Below are 18,407 nucleotides of genomic sequence, written 5' to 3'. Positions count from 1 at the left end.
TAGGATGAGGCGCTAGAATTGGCTAAGACTCTAGATTGTCAGCTTGATCAATTGCCTTCCTCATACCTGGGTCTCCTATTGGGGGTTGGATGACCAAACAAATCTTTGTGGGATCCGGTTGTAGAGAGAATTGAAAGGAGGTTGGAAACGTGGAAAATGAATCTTGTTTCTAGAGGAGGAAGGCTTGTGTTGGCCAATATTCCCATATATTTTTTGTCTCTGTTCAAATGCCCGGTCAGTGTTGTATCGCGTATTGAACAAATCCAACGCAAATTTTTATGAGGCAATGAAAGGAAAAAGGGTATTTCTTTGGTTAGTTGGAAGAGTGGGTTCCTACATGTTAAGAATTGTGGTTTGGGTATTAGAAGAGTGAAATAATTTAATCATGCCTTGTTAGGAAAATGATTATGGAGGTTTGGAGAGGAAAATTCTCAGTTGCTGGTTAGGGTAATTGGGAGTAAATATGGGTGCAAGCCGGGGAAGTGGGAATCTGATAACCAATTCAAGAAACAAGGTTTGACCGTTTGGCGTGACATTTTGAAAATGTCATTTGCTTTTCATTTGAGGGTTAGAGTGTATTCGAGGGATCATATTAAATTTTGGAGGAATGTGTGGTGTGCTGATGAGCCTCTTATGACTTTCTTCCCGAATTTATATAGTGTAGCTGTTGAGAAAGAGAGTTTTGTTTCTGAATGCTTTGGTCGAGATGGGGGTAGTTTAGTTTGGTCCCCTAAGTTTAGAAGGAACTTCTCTGGTCAGGAGCTAGAGTCGATTGCCCAATTTCTTAAGCTTTTAGATGGTTGCTACATTAAGAGTAACAATTTGGATAAAAGAGTATGGATTGCGGAATCTTCTAGTTTTTTTTCTGTCAAATCTTTTTATTTCAGGTTGTTGCCTTGCAGTGTATCCTCAATTTCAGCCGTGGTATGGAAATTTCATTGCCCGCCTAGAGTTGGTATATTCGGATGGGCGGTATGTCGTGATCGGATTCAAACGATTAATTTCCTTCGGAAGCGCGGTATGATGCTTGTTGACCATTGCCCCTTATGCTTAAAAGATGGTGAACATGGCTTCAAATATCGGTTTCGGAATGCGTTTCCGTAGGACTGAAACCGAAATTTCGGATTAAATCGAATAATAAAATATTTTATCACGTAGAGAATTTCGGGAAGATAATAAATAATTAAAAAAAAATCGAGATTTTTGGGTGAAATCCCCTCAAATTTCAGAGAAATTTCGGGGTAAGCGAAATTTTGACCGAAATATTTCGGTCCAAATAAACATCGTTCGGGTATGTGTGATTTCAGTTTCGGTGGAATTTCGGATAGCAATCAAGATATCGAGTCATTTCTGTGCACCATTTCTCAGGAAAATAGAGAAATGTCAACCATAATATATTATGGAATAATCCAAAATAGGAAAATAATGATTTCTATTGACCAACCAAATGGTCATTACATGTACTTTGCATCCAACCAAGACCGATCAATATCCGAACGGAACGGATTCTACGAGTAATTCATATTCGATTCATTTGAGTAATGAACAAAACAAAGAGGATGGATTCTTTATAACCATTTTCTCACTAAATCGAAGGTTTTTTTTTTTTTTTTTTTTTTTTTAAAGTAAATATCGTGTACTTTGCATCGTGCCAATAGTTAACCAAGGAAGTAAACCAGAATACATGGGGCCCACATCTAATCACAATTCTATCCTGAGAGAGATTATATGGTGGTCGACCGTGAAGTCCTGTGAAGGTGGTAAGTTAATCATTCCACCCTTGATATTTGATCCAACAGCAGCCTCTTAAAAAGGGTGCTGCTGTTGGATCAAATATCAAGGGTGGTACCGCTTTCACAGTTCTTGACCAGGCACCATATAAAAACTCCCATCTTAATAGGCATGGTGATGAGATTCAAGCATAGAATAAGTAATCATTTAGGTATATAATTATCAGTTGTAAAGAAATATGTACCGGTCCTCCCATGGAAAAACTCCCTATCTTGATAGGCATAGTGGTGAGATTCGTGCAGAAAATAGGTAAACCTTTTAGGAATATAATTATCAGTAGCAAAGAACATGAAGGGTACCCATCATTGCTCCAAATCAGCTGATAAACCAACGACATTAGATTTGTGCATAATGCAAATTTAGTCAAACTAGCTAACTGCTTCGTTTATATTTATTCACATGATTAACATTTCTTGTTCTAATATTATCCAGAAACTTAGGTTCCCTTATAAGCAAAAGAGACTGATAGTTGATTTGGAAGCTGCCATTGACTACAACATAAGCCCCAACAAAGACTACAATAATAGCATCCACTGATAAAAAGGAAATCCATTTACAAGCTTAAAATTTTTGAAACATATTTATCTAGATAGCAAACAGTCTTGCAGCAACTAACACCATTAGAAAGCCTCCCAAAGGGCACAGAAATCCTTCTACCTCACACGGATGCAAATTTGTCAAGCTTAGAAGGTTTTGCTAGTAACAAGCCGGTTGAAGGGCAGGGAACGTATCTGAGGTATCAGCCGATTGTAGAAGGCATGGACGACACCTTCATATTCAACCCCTTTGATAGTTGCATCGCTCAAAGCTTTCCAATTGATATATTCACTGCGAAGCACAAGCAAACATTTGGCGTACTTGACCGGTGTAATCAAATATCTAGAGGGAAAATAGAAAAAGTTCTAACTTACCCGATATTGGTAACGATAAACAGGGAAATGCCAGAATCAGCATGACCATATCCTTTTTGGAGGAGTTCATCTAAGCATATGACAATAAGACCAGCAAAGTAAAGTTGGAGAATTATGAGAATAGCATTGCCGGCTCCAAGTTCACTGACACTACCGTACATCCCACATAGGACATATGCAACTGCCTCGCATATAGCAATCAGGATACCCAGTAACATCCGTGCACCAATTCTGGCAAAAATAGAGAAATATCAACCACATTATATTATTGAATAATCCAAAATAGGGAAATGTGGATTTCTCTGACCATCCAAACAAACATAGTACATGCACAGGCACACATTTCACATGTGTCATTGCCTTACATGCATGGAGAGAGACTCCAAACAACAAAACTAAAACTCTTCTCAAAAATAGCAACACAGTCAAATACACTTTCTTTGCATCCAAAATGCTAAAGGCTTTTGGTTAAAACATATGTACCTTCAGCATTATATGACCGACCAGCAAAAAATAACAAGGCCACAACATGTACATGTTAATTGTAAGGATTCTTTTAGAACGCCAGCTAGCCAGCATGACGTGAACTGCACTGAAAATAAATTAAAAAAAAAGAAGAAGGATACCTCAGTAGTATCCTTTTAAATTCTGGATTACCAGCCAATGGTTAACCAAGGAAGTAAACCAGAACACATGGGGCCCACATCTAATCACAATTCGTAGGCATGGTGATGAGATCCATGCAGAAAATAGGTAACCTTTTAACAATATGATCAGCAGGTCTATAGAAAATATGTACGGTCAAATTAATAACCGATCCATTTAAGGAACCAGTAACTAGTATTTAACTGTCACAAAATGGCCTTACCTAAATATAGTAACCTTCTAATAAAACAATCATCAGCTCTATAGAAATTTGTGTTGGTCAAAGTTACAATGGCTACATTTATATTTATTCCCCTGATTTTCCTCAACCTCTCTTGTCGTACTAGATAACCATCATTGCTCCAAATCGACTGATAAACCAACAGCCTCTGATTTGTACATAATGCTAATTTAGCCAGCCTAACTACCCAGAACCACCCAAGCACACACGCACAACTCTCCCTATGAAAACCCTACTCGATTGTCTAGATACACTTTTCAACCAACCCTCCCTATGAAAACCCTAACCAAACAGGAAACAGAACCCACAAAACTCTCCCTAAAGAAAGATGCAGAAAACCTTCAATGCTTTTTCTTCTTCCCTTTCCCTCGAGCTTTTGATTATTGGGGTGCCAGAGCCTGAGCCGACTCGAGTTGTGGAACAGGCTCGGGTTCTGGAACAGTCTCGTAATATGTCAGCTCGAGAAAGCCAACGATCAACACAGAAGATTACGGCGATGATGCACACCGCAAATACATCATAGTATCCTTATTCTCCCAATTTTCCTCCATTTGAATCGCAATAGTCATCCCAACACAAATAATCATCCCACAGAAAAGATAGAGAATTTGGTCGGGTTGTCTGGATAGGGAGGGTTTAAGGAAATACGGCGTACAAAATACCACGTCAGAGCACATAGGACTATCAGAATAGTTCCAACGAATTTAAAAATTACGATAAACCTTCGGATGATTCTGGGGTACCTTGTGCGAGAAGCACAGTGAAGATTAGGTTTGCGACATCAAAGAAGTGCATTGTGAGAGAAAGACAAGGGCCTCCTAAAATTAGGGAGTTTATAATATTATAAAATATAAATTCAGTTTTTTCGATGATATTTTTACTCTCCTGCATTATGCATTCGCCCCCTTAAATGTAGCCTAGGCATGCAGCCGAGCCGAGGAGTGTTCGGGCTTGGCTCCCTTAGTTTGAGCATCGGATCGTTCGTGACGACCTTAATACTATGGGCTCGAGCTCGGCTCGCCAAAATTCAATCAAGCTCGAGCTCGGCTCGGTCGACTAGAGACGCTTCTCTAGTCCGCCTACCAAAAACACAGTGGACCCACATTATTTAGATGATCCAAAGCATTCATTTGATAGGCCCTATCATAGATAGGGTGTCCAAAAAAAATCAGCTCCATTGGATCATCCTAATATATATATATATATATATATATATATGAGGAAAAGGATTGTGAGCTTGAGCGTTGGAACCTTATGGTGAGCTTGAGCTCTCGAACCAATGAGGCCCACATTGTTAGGATGATCCAAAGCAGTCACTAGAAAGGGCCTTACATAGGTAGGGTGTGTACAAAAAATCAGCTCCATAGGATCATCCCAACCCATCCATTTGTGGAGGTCAAAATGGACAGACCACAAATCTACCCATTTTTGCCCTCCACTTTTGGAGGAGTTAGGATGATTCAATGGAGCTGATTTTTGGTACACACCCTATCTATGATAGGGCCTTGCAAATGAATGGTTTGGATCCTCACAGAAATTGTGGGACCCATGTGAATGGTGCACTCAAGCGCACCATTTGGTTCCAACGCTCAAGCGCACGAACATATTCCTCTATATATATATATATATATATATATATATATATATATATATATATATATAACTTAATGGTATTTGTTTGATATCATGTTCTTGGAATGTGCTTACTAAACGAGCCAAACCCGAGCCCAACCAAGCTTAAGCCTAGCTCGGCTCGGCTCATTAAAAGCTCAACTCAGGCTCGTTCGTTTACTAAACAAGCCGAGATCGATCTTGATTGAATTTTGGCGAGCCGAGCTCGAGCCCATAGTATTAAGCTTGTCACGAACATGAGCTGATGCTCAAACTAAGGGAGCCAAGCCCGAACACCCCTCAGCTCGGCTACTAACAAGGGGACGAACGCGTAATGCAGGAGAGTGAAAATATCATCAAAAAAATTGAATTTATATGTTATAATATTACAAACTCTCTAATCTTAAGAGGCCACTGTCTTCTTCTCTTCTTCTCAATACACAATTCTTTGATGTCGCAAACCTAATCTTCAATATGCTTCTCGCGCAGGTCACCTTAGAATCATCCGAAGATTTATCGTAATCTGTAAATTCGTTGGAACCGTTTTGATGATCCTATGTACTCTGACGTGGTATTTTGTACGCCTTAATTCCTTAAATCCCTCCCCATCCAGACAACCCGACCAAATTCTCTATCTCTTCTGTAGGACGATTATTTGTGTTGGAATGACTATTGCGATTCAAATGGAGGAAAATTGGGAGAACAAGGATTCTATGATGGTATTGCTTGGGTGTGCATCATCGCCGTAATCTTTTGTGCTGATCGTTGGCTTTCTCGAGCTGACATACTACGAGACTGTTCCAGAACCCGAGCCTGTTCCACAACTCGAGCCAGCTCAGGCTCCGGCACCCCAAAAATCAAAAGGTCGAGGGAGAGGGAAGAAGAAGAAGCATTGAAGGTTTTCTACTCTATCTTTCTTTAGGGAGGGTTTTGTGGGTTCTGTTTCCTGTTTGGTTAGGGTTTTCAAAGGGAGGGTTGGTTAGGGTTTTCATAGCAAGGGTTTTGTTTCCTCCTTGGTTAGGGTTTTTCTGGATGAATATAATCATCAGCTGTAAAGAAATGTGTTGTTGATCAAAGTAATAACAGCTACATTTATATTATTCCCTTAATTTTCCTAAGCATTTTCTTCTTGTACTAGATAACCATCATTGCTCCAAATCAGCCGATAAACCAACATTAGATTTCTGCATAATGCAAATTTAGTCAAACTAGCTAATTGCTTCATTTATATTTATTCACATGATTTTTCTTAACATTTCTTGTTCTACTATATCCAAAAACTTAGGTTCTCATATAAGCAAAAGAGACTGATAGTTCATTTGGAAGCTGCCAATGACTACAACATAAGCCCCAACAAAGACAACAATAATAGCATCCACTGATAAAAAGGAAATCCATTTACAAGCTTAAAATTGCTCCAAATCAGCCGATAAACCAACAACATTAGATTTCTGCATAATGCAAATTTAGTCAAACTAGCTAACTGCTTCATTTATATTTATTCACATGATTTTTCTTAACATTTCTTGTTCTACTATATCTAGAAACTTAGGTTCCCTTATAAACAAAAGAGACTAATAGTTGATTTGGAAGCTGCCAATGACTACAACATAAGCCCCAACAAAGACAACAATAATAGCATCCACTGATAAAAAGGAAATCCGTTTACAAGCTTAAAAATTTTGAAACATATTTATCTAGATAGCAAACAGTCTTGCCGCAACTAACACCATTAGAAAGCCTCCCAAAGGGCACAGAAATCCTTCTACCTCACACGGACACAAATTTGTCAAGTTTAGAATGTTTTGCCAGTAAAAAGCCTGCTGAAGGGCAGGGAACTTATCTGAGGTATCAGACGATAGAAGAATGCAAGGACGACACCTTCATATTCAGCCCCTCGCTCAGTGTTGATAGTTGCGGTGCTCAAAGCTTTCCAATTGATATATTCAATGCGAAGCATAAGCAAACATTTGGCGTACTTGACCGTTGTAATCAAATATCTAGAGGGAAAATAGAAAAAGTTCCAACTTACCAGATATTGGTAAGAATAAACAGGAAAATGCCAGAATCAGTAAGACCATATCCTTTTTGAAGGAGTTCATCTAAGCATATGACAATATGACCAGCAAAGCAAAGTTGGAGAATTATGAGAATAGCATTGCCAGCTCCAAGTTCACTGACACTACCGTACATCCCACATAGGACATATGCAACTGCTTCGCATATAGCAATCAGGATACCCAGTAACATCCGTGCAGCAATTCTGGAAAAAATAGAGAAATATCAACCACATTATATTATTGAATAATCCAAAATAGGGAAATGTGGATTTCTGTTGACCATCCAAACAATCATAGTACATGCACAGGCACACATTTCGCACGTGTCATTGCCTGAAATGCATGGAGAGAGACTCCAAAAAACAAAACTAAAACTCTTCTAAAAAATAGCAACAAAGTCAAATACACTTTCTTTGCATCCAAAATGCTAAGGCTTTTGGTTAAAACATATGTACCTTCAGCATTATACGATTGACCAGCAAAAATAAAAAAGCCACAACATGTTAATTGTAAGTATGCTTTTAGAACGCCAGCTAGCCACCAAGACGTGAATTGAACTGAAAATAAATTTAAAAAAAAGGATACCTCAGTAGTATCCTTTTAAATTCTGGATTACCAGCCAATGGTTAACCAAGGAAGTAAACCAGAGGTCCAGAACACATGGGGCCCACATATAATCACAATTCGTACGCATGGTGAAGAGATCCATGCAGAAAATAGGTAACCTTTTAAGAATATGATCAGCAGGTGTATAGAAAATATGTACGGGTCAAATTAATAACCGATCCATTTAAGGAACCAGTAATTAGTATTTAACTGTCACAAAATGCCCTTACCTAAATATAGTAACCTTCTAATAATACAATCATCAGCTCTATAGAAATTTGTGTTGGTCAAAGTTATAACGGCTACATTTATATTTATTCCCCTGATTTTCCTCTACCTTTCTTGTCGTACTAGATAACCATCATTGCCCCAAATCGGCTGATAAACCAACAGCCTCTGATTTGTACATAATGCTAATTTAGCAAGCCTAGCCACCCAGAACCACCCAAGCACCCAAGCAGACACGCACACCCCCGCACCCCCACACATAGTATTTGAAAAGTGTATCTACACAATCGACTAGATAACTTATCTACTCCGTCGGCTTAAAATACGGTGGGCCCACATTGTTTGGATGATCCAAAGCATTCATTTGATAAGTATATATACACACACACACACACACACACACACACATATACGCATGGCTCATTACAATATTAGTATTACTGTCACCCATATGTAAGCATAGTTTATTTTAATAGTCATATGTATGCATTGTTTTGCACCTCATTTTCTCTTTTCTACACAAGTGTACATATACATTTTGATTTACAGTTCTTTTTTTTTTTTTTTTTACTTTTTTCAACCTGAAAGTCTTTTCCCCTTCCCTTGCATATTTTTCCCTTCAAGTTTTTTTTAAAAAAGAGTTCCATTGTTTCATTTTTTTAACTATTAATTTTCCCTTTCCCTTTAAATTTGTAGCATTTTTTTGTTCTTTTAAAAACAATTTCTATTTTTCTCAGTAGCTTTTCCCCTTACTTACATATTTTTTCCTTCTAGGGTTTCACTTCTTCATAAATACTTTAGAAAATCTATAATTCCATCCTTTTAACTCATTTGTTAAGAATCATTTACTTTACTATCTTATGCCGCTAGAATATAAATACTTTTATAAAACATTTACTTTATTCTCTCATGTCATGCATCACGACGTGTCTTACTAGTGTGTGTGTGTGTGTGTGTATATATATATATTATATATATATATAGGAAAACTGCTTCAGCGCTCGAGCCTAAAAAAACCATGTGGGACCACTTTTTTTGGATATAAAACCAGCCCTCCCAATGAAAACCCTAACCAAACAGGAAGCAAAACCCACAAAACTCTCCCTAAAGAAAGATGTAGAAAACCTTCAATGCTTCGTCTTCTTCCCTCTCCCTCGACCTTTTGATTGTTTGGGTGCCGGAGCCTGAGCTAGCTCGAGTTGTGAAACAGGCTCGGGTTCTGGAACAGTCTCGTAATATGTCAGCTTGAGAAAGCCAACGATCAACATAGAAGATTACAGCGATGATGCACACCTCAACCAATACCATCATAGTATCCTTATTCTCCCAATTTTTCTCCATTTGAATCGCAATAGTCATCTCAACACAAATAATCATCTCACATAAGAGATAGAGAATTTGGTAGGGTTGTCTGGATGGGGAGGGTTTAAGGAAAAACGGCGTACAAAATAACACGTAAGAGCACATAGGACCATCAGAACGGTTCCAACAAATTTAAAAATTACGATAAACCGTCGGATGATTCTGGGGTGCCCTGTGCGAGAAGCATTAGGTTTACAACATCAAAGAACTGCATTGTGAGAGGAAGAGAAGAAGACAAGGGCCTCCTAAAATTAGGGAGTTTATAATATTATAAAATATAAATTCAATTTTTTCGATGATATTTTTACGCTCCTGCATTATGCATTTGCCCCGTTGTAAGTAGCCTAGGCCGGCAGCTGAGCCGAGCAGAGGGGTGTTCGAGCTTGGCTCCCTTAGTTTAAGCATCGGCTCGTGTTCGTGACGAGCTTAATACTATGGGCTTGAGCTCGGCTTGCCAAAATTCAATCAAGCTCGAGCTCGGCTCGGTCGACTAGAGAACCTTCTCTAGTCCGCCTACCAAAAACACAGTGGACCCACAATATTTAGATAATCCAAAGCATTCATTTGATAGGCCTTATCATAGATAGGGTGTCCAAAAAAAATCAGCTCTATTGAATCATCCTAATATATTTTATATATATTACTTAATGGTATTTGTTTGATATCATGTTCTTGGAATGTGCTTTCTAAACGAGCCAAACCCGAGCCCAACCAAGCTTGATCCTGGCCCGACTCGGCTCATTAAAAGCTCGGCTCGGGCTCGTTCGTTTACTAAACGAGCCAAGTCGAGCCGAGCTCGATCTTGATTGAATTTTGGCAAGCCGAGCTCGAGCCCATAGTATTAAGCTCGTCACGAACACGAGTCGATGCTCAAACTAAGGGAGCCAAGCCCGAACACCCCTCGGCTCGGCTGCAGCACTAGGCTACTTACAAGAGGACGAACGCGTAATGCAGGAGAGTGAAAATATCATCGAAAAAATTGAATTTATATGTTATAATATTATAAACTCCATAATCTTATGAGGCCCTTGTTTTCTTCTCTTCCTCTCAAAATGCAGTTCTTTGATGTTGCAAACCTAATCTTCACTGTGCTTCTCGCGCAGGCACCCTAGAATCATCCGAAGGTTTATCGTAATTTTTAAATTTGTTGGAAACGTTTTGATGAATTCTATGTGCTTTGACGTGGTATTTTGTACGCCTTAATTCCTTAAATCCATCCCCATCCAGACAACCCGACCAAATTCTCTATCTCTTCTGTGAGACGATTATTTGTGTTGGGATGACTATTGCGATTCACATGGAAGAAAATTGGGAAATGAGGATACTATGATGGTATTGGTTGATGTGTGCATCATCACCGTAATCTTCTGTGTTGATCGTTGACTTTCTCGAGCTGACGTATTACCAGACTGTTCCAGAACCCGAGCTTGTTCCACAACCTGAGCTTGTTCCACAACTCAACCCGAGTCGGCACCCCAAAAATCAAAAGGTCGAGGGAGAAGGAAGAAGAGAAGAATTGGAGGTTTTCTACTCTATCTTTCTTTAGGGAGGGTTTTGTGGGTTCTGTTTCCTGTTTGGTTAGGGTTTTCATAGGAAGGGTTGGTTAGGGTTTTCATAGGGAGGGTTTTGTGGGTTTTGTTTCCTGTTTGGTTAGGGTTTTTTTGGATGAATATAATCATCAGCTGCAAAGAAATGTGTTGTTGCCTTGTTGGTCAAAGTAATAACAGCTACATTTATATTATTCCCATAATTTTCCTTAACATTTTCTTGTTGTACTAGATAACCATCATTGCTCCAAATCAGCAGATAAACCAACAACAATAGATTTCTGCATAATGCAAATTTAGTCAAACTAGCTAACTGCTTCATTTATATTTATTCACATGATTTTTCTTAACATTTCTTGTTCTACTATATCCAGAAACTTAGGTTCCCATATAAGCAAAAGAGACTGATAGTTCATTTGGAAGCTGCCAATGACTACAAAAGCCCCAACAAAGACAATAATAATAGCATCCACTGATAAAAAGGAAATCCATTTACAAGCTTAAAATTGCTCCAAATCAGCCGATAAACCAACAACATTAGATTTCTGCACAATGTAAATTTAGTCAAACTAGCTAACTCCTTCATTTCTATTTATTCACATGATTTTTCTTAACATTTCTTGTTCTACTATATCCAGAAACTTAGGTTCCCTTATTTCTACTACATCCAGAAACTTAGGTTCCCTTATAAGCAAAAGAGACTCATAGTTGATTTGGAAGCTGCCAATGACTACAACATAAGCCCCAACAAAGACAACAATAATAGCATCCACTGATAAAAAGGAAATCCGTTTACAAGATTAAAATTTTTGAAACATATTTATCTAGATAGCAAACAGTCTTGCCGCAACTAACACCATTAGAAAGCCTCCCAAAGGGCACAGAAATCCTTCTAGCTCACACGGACGCAAATTTGTCAAGTCTAGAAGGTTTTGCAAGTAAAAAGCCTGCTGAACGGCAGGGAACTTATATATGAGGTATCAGCCAATCGAAGAAGGCAAGGACGACACCTTCATATTCAGCCCCTCGCTCAGTGTTGATAGTTGCGGTGCTCAAAGCTTTCCAATTGATATATTCACTGCGAAGCACAAGCAAACATTTGGCGTACTTGACCGGTGTAATCAAATATCTAGAGGGAAAATAGAAAAAGTTCCAACTTACCAGATATTGGTAAGAATAAACAGGAAAATGCCAGAATCAGTAAGACCATATCCTTTTTGGAGGAGTTCATCTAAGCATATGACAATAAGACCAGCAAAGCAAAGTTGGAGAATTATGAGAATAGCATTGCCGGCTCCAAGTTCACTGACACTACCGTACATCCCACATAGGACATATGCAACTGCTTCGCATATAGCAATCAGGATACCCAGTAACACCCGTGAAACAATTCTGGAAAAAATAGAGAAATATCATCCACATTATATTATTGAATAATCCAAAATAGGGAAATGTGGATTTCTGTTGACCATCCAAACAATCATAGTACATGCACAGGCACACATTTCGCACGTGGCATTGCCTTACATGCATGGAGAGAGACTCCAAACAACAAAACTAAAACTCTTCTAAAAAATAGCAACAAAGTCAAATACACTTTCTTTGCATCCAAAATGCTAAAGGCTTTTGGTTAAAACAATGTACCTTCAGCATTATACGATTGACCAGCAAAAATAAAAAGGCCACAACATGTTAATTGTAAGTATGCTTTTAGAACGCCAGCAAGACGTGAATTGCACTGAAAATAAATTAAAAAAATAAAGGATACCTCAGTAGTATCCATTTAAATTCTGGATTACCAGCCAATGTTTAACCAAGGAAGTAAACTAGAACACATGGGGGCCACATCTAATCACAATTCGTAGGCATGGTGATGAGATCCATGCAGAAAATAGGTAACCTTTTAATAATATGATCAGCAGGTGTATAGAAAATATGTACGGGTCAAATGAATAACCGATCCATTTAAGGAACCAGTAATTAGTATTTAACTGTCACAAAATGCCCTTACCTAAATATAGTAACCTTCTAACAATACAATCATCAGCTCTATAGAAATTTGTGTTGGTCAAAGTTATAATGGCTACATTTATATTTATTCCCCTGATTTTCCTCAACCTTTCTTGTCGTACTAGATAACCATCATTGCTCCAAATCGGCTGATAAACCAACATCCTCTGATTTGTACATAATGCAACCCCCCCCCCGCGCGAAAAAAACACCCCCACACATAGTATTTGAAAAGTGTATCTACACAATCGAGTAGATAATTTACTCCGTCGGCTTAAAATACAGTAGACCCACATTGTTTGGATGATCCAAAGCATGCATTTGATATATATATGAGAATAGTGTTCCTGCGCAGCTGCTCAGATAAAATAGTGTTCCTGCGCAGCTGCGCAGTTGCTTCAAAAACTCATGTGGCCCACATTTTTAGGGTGATCCAAAGCATTCATTTGAAAGGCACTTCCATGGATAGGGTGTGTACCAAAAATCAGCCCTATAGGATCATCCTAACCCAATCAAAGGTGGAGGGGAAAATGGACAGACACTGTTTCTGACCATTTTTTCCCTCCACTGATGGCAGGGTTAGGATGATCCTAAAGGGCTCATTTTTGGTACACACCCTATCCATGGAAGGGCCTTCCAAATGAATGCTTTGGATCACCCCAAAAATGTGGGGCCACATGAGTTTTTGAAGCAGCTGCTCAGATAAGCTATCTGAGCAGCTGCGCAGGAACACCTCTCTCTCTCTCTCTCTCTCTCTCTCTCACTCTCTCTCTATATATATATATATATATATATATATATATTTATATATATATATATATATATTTATATATATATATATATATATATATTTATATATATATAGGCAAATGGTTTTTGGGCTCAACCACTACTCCCTTATATGCGCTAGAGTTTTAAGAAGCCTCCTATTGGCTGTTGTCGTGGGTCCCTCGTGGAAAGAACTTAACGCAAAAAAATTTGAATAGGGTTATATAATCCCCAGACTTCACCCAAATCCTCGAATATCTCCTTCCATGCGAGGGAGAAACCCTAGAAAACCTCATTCATTGCGCGAGAGTAACAGAAGGTGCTCTCTCTTCGAGCTTGCAGGGAAACAGAAAAGGGTTTCATCTCGGGTTCTTATCCTCTTCACCACAGAAGGACAAGCTATGTTCATTTTCTTCGGAAACAGGTGAATCCCTGTTGGTTCGATCCTTCATTTTCTTCGGAAAAGGCGTATTTTTTCTTTGTTCTCTGGGAAGGGAGATCTTTCTTCTTCTTCTCATTTTTTTTTTTTGGTTAGGGTTTCTTCTGGATCGAGATTCCTTTCTTCGCCACACAAAGAAGCTAATGGGTTTCAATTTCTTGATTAGATTTTTCGATTTTGAAGAAAACCAAGTGAGGTTTTATAAGTGGACAAGCTAGGGTTTTGTCGTGTTCTTCGCCACACACAAGCTTGTGTCTGATCTTCAACCCTAGTTCTTGTGAAGGTAATATTTTTAATTAATACTATTTTTGCTCTCTCTCTCTTTTTTTTGTAAAGCAGATACATGGTAATCAAGTTCCACATATTTTCTCAATTAACCTACACATGTAAAGCAGACGGAGAAACAATGGGAGTAAAAGAAGAAAATAGTAAAGAACCACTAGAATAGAATTGAAATTGTAAGCAATACTTCTACAAACAAAAAATAAAGTTTCATATTCAATTTGCAGAACTGAATAGATAAAAAGGCAATGCAATGAGTATATCAGAGGCATCAAATCATAAATATGCAATTCCATTTAGAGCTCCTCCAGTCAGCTACTTCAACAGATATTTTTTTCTATGATTTGTGGACACGAACACGAGTGTCGCGTGTCGAGACAGACACGGAGTGTCGGACACAGTAAGCCCCCAAACTTTAGAAACGGGGACACGGCTAAAATAGAAATATTGTAATCATGATTTGTGGATATGGATTATTGTGTCCAGTTTTGACGTCGATATGAGTTGTCTAAATGAGGTAAACACAATATTCAATAAGAAAACAGAATGTCACACTTGACACGGTAAAAAAACATGTCCACACAGCCACATTAAGTCTAACACTTCCAGCAATACAAGTAAAAGTGTCCAAAGGAGTGTCGACACGTGTGGACACGGGTGGTCGTGTCGGACATGGCAGGACACGTGAGTCGGCAATAAATTCGAAGTGTCGGCCAAATCATTGTATTTTTTTGAAATGGTAGCTACTTCAACAGATATTAGAAATTGATAAAGCAAAGATCTTAAAAACATATCGTAGGGGAAAAACTAGAAGAAAAAAGAGAAACCCCTATCAAAGCCCTAACAAAGAGAAATAGAAACCCTTTTGAAGAAAAACCCTATTTTTTTATTAGGGTTTTTCAAGAAAGTTGCAAAAGGTGGAAAAGAAGAGATCCAAAAGCTTCAAAAACCAACTCCCATGAGAAATCCAAAAAAAAAGAGACCACGAAGAAGAAAGAGGATCTAACCTTTCTTGTAGTGGAAGGAAAAATATGCTTGATGTAGGGCGGGGAGAAATCTGCCTTGGAACCTCGGTGTTGTTTGAAACCGTAGTTTCGTCGAAGGAAGGAGAGGTACGATGCGGAGAAGAGAGTTGTTCTCTTTTGGTACGATTTTTCCTCTCTCTGAAAGCCTTCGACGATGTCTTTCTTACGCTTGAGGGGTCCCACCTACAACAACCAATAGGAAGTGAGTTAGAAACTCTACCGCATATAACGAAATAGCTCGAGCTCAGCAACACTTTCATCATATATATATGTGTGCCTATGAGGAAAATATTTGTGAGCTAGAGCTCATATAAGCAAGACCACACTAACATAAGGGGCCCACATTGTTTGGATGATCCAAAGCCTTCATTTGATAGGCCCTCATATAGATAGGGTGTGCCCAAAAATCAGCTTCATAGGATCATCCTAACCCTTCAATTTGTGGGGGTAAAAAATGGGCTGATTTATAGAGGTTTATACCCGTCCATTTTAACCTCCACAAATGGACGGGTTAGTATGATCCTATAAAGCTGATTTTTTGCGCACACCCTATAAAAGCCTATCAAATGAATGCTTTGGATCATCCAAACAATGTGGGCCCCCTATGTTAGTGAGGCCTAGCTCATATAAGCTTATATGACCTCTAGCTCACAAACATTATATATATATATATATGAGGAAAGTGTTTCTGCTAACGTTAGCGGCTAAGCTTAGCCGCTAACGTTAGCTTAAACATGGTCGGGCCCACATTATTGGGGGGATCCAAAGCATTCATTGGAAGACCCTTTCAAGGATAGGGTGTCCACCAAAAATCATCTCCATTGGATCATCTTAGGGTGTCCATTTGTGGGGTGAAAAAATGAGCAGATTAGTGGACAAACAGTATATGTCCATTTTCACCCCCACAAATGGACATCCAATGAAGCTGATTTTTGGTATACACCCCATCCATGATGGGGCCTTTCAAATGAATGCCTAGGATCACCCCAACAATGTGGCCCCACCCTTGTTTTATGCTAACATTAGCAGCTAAGCTAGCTGCTAACGTTAGCAGAAACACTTTCCTCTCTCTCTCTCTCTCTCTCTCTCTCTCTCTCTCTCTCTCTCTCTCTCTATATATATATATATATATATATATATATATATATATATATATATATATATATATATATATATATATATATAGAGAGAGAGAGAGAGAGAGGTATTGAGCGCACCATTTTTTTGGTGCGCTTAAGTGGTTATAACGCCTCCCATTCGTTTAAATGTTTGGGTCCCACATACAGGAACCAATGGGAGGCGTTATAACCATTCGTTTAAATGTTTGGGTCCCACATACAGGAACCAACGTTTTCCTCATATATATATACAACCAACAACTGCTGCAGATCACCAGGTTAATCCCGCAACCTTAAGAAATATTCAAAATGAAAAGTGTGATTTCATGATGTTCCAAACAGACACAATACCCAACTACGCATAACAACTCACAACATTAGAGCGACGAACTTATCTAAGTTCAACAGTAAATGGATAAAAAGGCACAAGTTATTACAAAATTCAATCTAGTGCACAAATACTTACAAGAGGGCATGGTCGTCACGAACGTTGTTGTCAACTTTAATGATATTAGACCCTGCTAAGAGTTGCATCGCCAGTCTATAGATCACAATAGGGGTGATTCCCAGCTCCAATATAGTCCCACGGTTCGATGTGAGAATAGAACGCACCCAATAAAATGGATCGGCACCCGTTGTGGAGTGTATACCATAAAGGGGAGCTGGCTGAAGACAATAAATATGTAAACAGAGATAACGGTCCAGATAAGCTTCACCCCAATGTCAACCTTGAGGTGACTTCTCGGCAATTCCCCAAAGATGGGCAGAAATGGTCTAACAAGATGCAGAAATCTGAATCCTCCTGGCACTTTTCCTTGACAAAGGTAGACTAGTTTATTCTCATGAAAACCGAGGGTAAGATAATGACAGTTCAGCAGAATCAATGCCCATTGCCAAGTTTGCCTGATTTGACCGAGTACTTCAAGAATCATGGGGTGTAACTGAAATTTAGAATCACGAGTTCAGCAGCATAAGGAATTAGAAGGAGGAGGACTGAACAATTTTGGGCAAATACTAGCAGTTTCAATATCAATATGCGCCATTAAATCAACTTGAAAAGTTGGTTTAGTAGGGAAGATGACACCTGATATGGGATAGGCCATTGATGACTAGTCACACAAAAATCACTTCATTTCCTCCAAGATTTAGCTTACAGACACTTTAAATCCTCAATATCACCATTATCAAAACCCTCATAAATCAATTAAAGTAATTGGGCCTGCTCGAGCCAACGGGGGCTTCCAAATATAAGAAACCAACATAGATAACAGGGGCTAACCGATTGTGCAACCACTAACACTTGATAATGTCAACCCAAAAGAAAACAAAAGGCATTGATATGGGCATTAGTCTATCTTGATATCACACTATTCTCAGCATGTCTCCTACCATTCATGGGTGTCCAAATATCCACACAGAGAGATGAAAGCAAGGAAAAAGATCATTTTAAAACCCAAGCAACAGATACAAGCATCAGACTAAAATTCACTAAGATCACCAAATTAAAAGACCAAATCAGAGAATAGAGATAGAAAAGAACAATAAAAAAAATATTACCTCTTCCGCCTTCTTCTTCTTTTCCAAGCAATCCTATAGTGTTGAATCCATGGACTCCCCTCCCCTTTCGCCGTTGAATGTGCCGAGGCTCGCTGTGATCGGGTCTGCAACAATGGGGAAAAATTCGGCGAAATAGAAGGGTGAATTAGGATCAAATGGGTTATAGAAATGTGTTAGAGGGCTGCAAATTGGAGGAGGTGGGGTAG

At 38.8% G+C, this 18,407-nt stretch overlaps 1 protein-coding gene across 4 annotated transcripts; it reads right to left on the bottom strand.

Moving 5' to 3' along the window:
- Positions 1 to 2,763: 2,763 nt before the first annotated feature.
- Positions 2,764 to 17,450, bottom strand: LOC143880417 (protein transport protein Sec61 subunit alpha-like). 4 transcript variants are annotated; one of them, XM_077383407.1, is made up of 4 exons: positions 17,111 to 17,450; positions 15,509 to 15,709; positions 7,232 to 7,462; positions 2,764 to 7,148 (listed from the first exon to the last, which is right to left on the bottom strand). In XM_077383407.1, exons 1-4 carry the CDS (start codon positions 17,176 to 17,178, stop codon positions 6,995 to 6,997), a joined length of 654 nt encoding a protein of 217 aa, XP_077239522.1. In that variant the 5' UTR covers positions 17,179 to 17,450; the 3' UTR covers positions 2,764 to 6,994. The 4 variants fall into 4 exon arrangements, with proteins under 4 accessions (XP_077239522.1, XP_077239524.1, XP_077239523.1 ...); XM_077383409.1 differs by having other exon boundaries at positions 2,764 to 7,128; XM_077383408.1 differs by lacking the exons at positions 2,764 to 7,148; positions 7,232 to 7,462 and adding exons at positions 11,753 to 12,080; positions 12,164 to 12,394.
- Positions 17,451 to 18,407: the final 957 nt, after the last annotated feature.

Source organism: Tasmannia lanceolata, unplaced genomic scaffold (assembly GCF_043159265.1).
Source record: "Tasmannia lanceolata isolate RefF3 unplaced genomic scaffold, GAP_Taslan_0.1 ptg000006l, whole genome shotgun sequence".
NCBI classification, from domain to species: Eukaryota; Viridiplantae; Streptophyta; class Magnoliopsida; order Canellales; family Winteraceae; genus Tasmannia; species Tasmannia lanceolata.
This window is presented reverse-complemented; position numbering and strand designations above follow the sequence as displayed.

Bases quoted from the DNA above. Each gene is read 5' to 3' on its own strand.
- LOC143880417 (XM_077383407.1), bottom strand. From the start codon at position 17,178: ATGCAACTCTTAGCAGGGTCTAATATCATTAAAGTTGACAACAACGTT. The intron at 15,710-17,110 runs GTAAGTATTTGT...TGGTTGTTGTAG, and splicing joins CGTGACGACCATGCCCTCTT to GTGGGACCCCTCAAGCGTAA. The intron at 7,463-15,508 runs GTTAGATCCTCT...TATTTTTTCCAG, and splicing joins TTCCTTCCACTACAAGAAAG to AATTGCTGCACGGATGTTAC.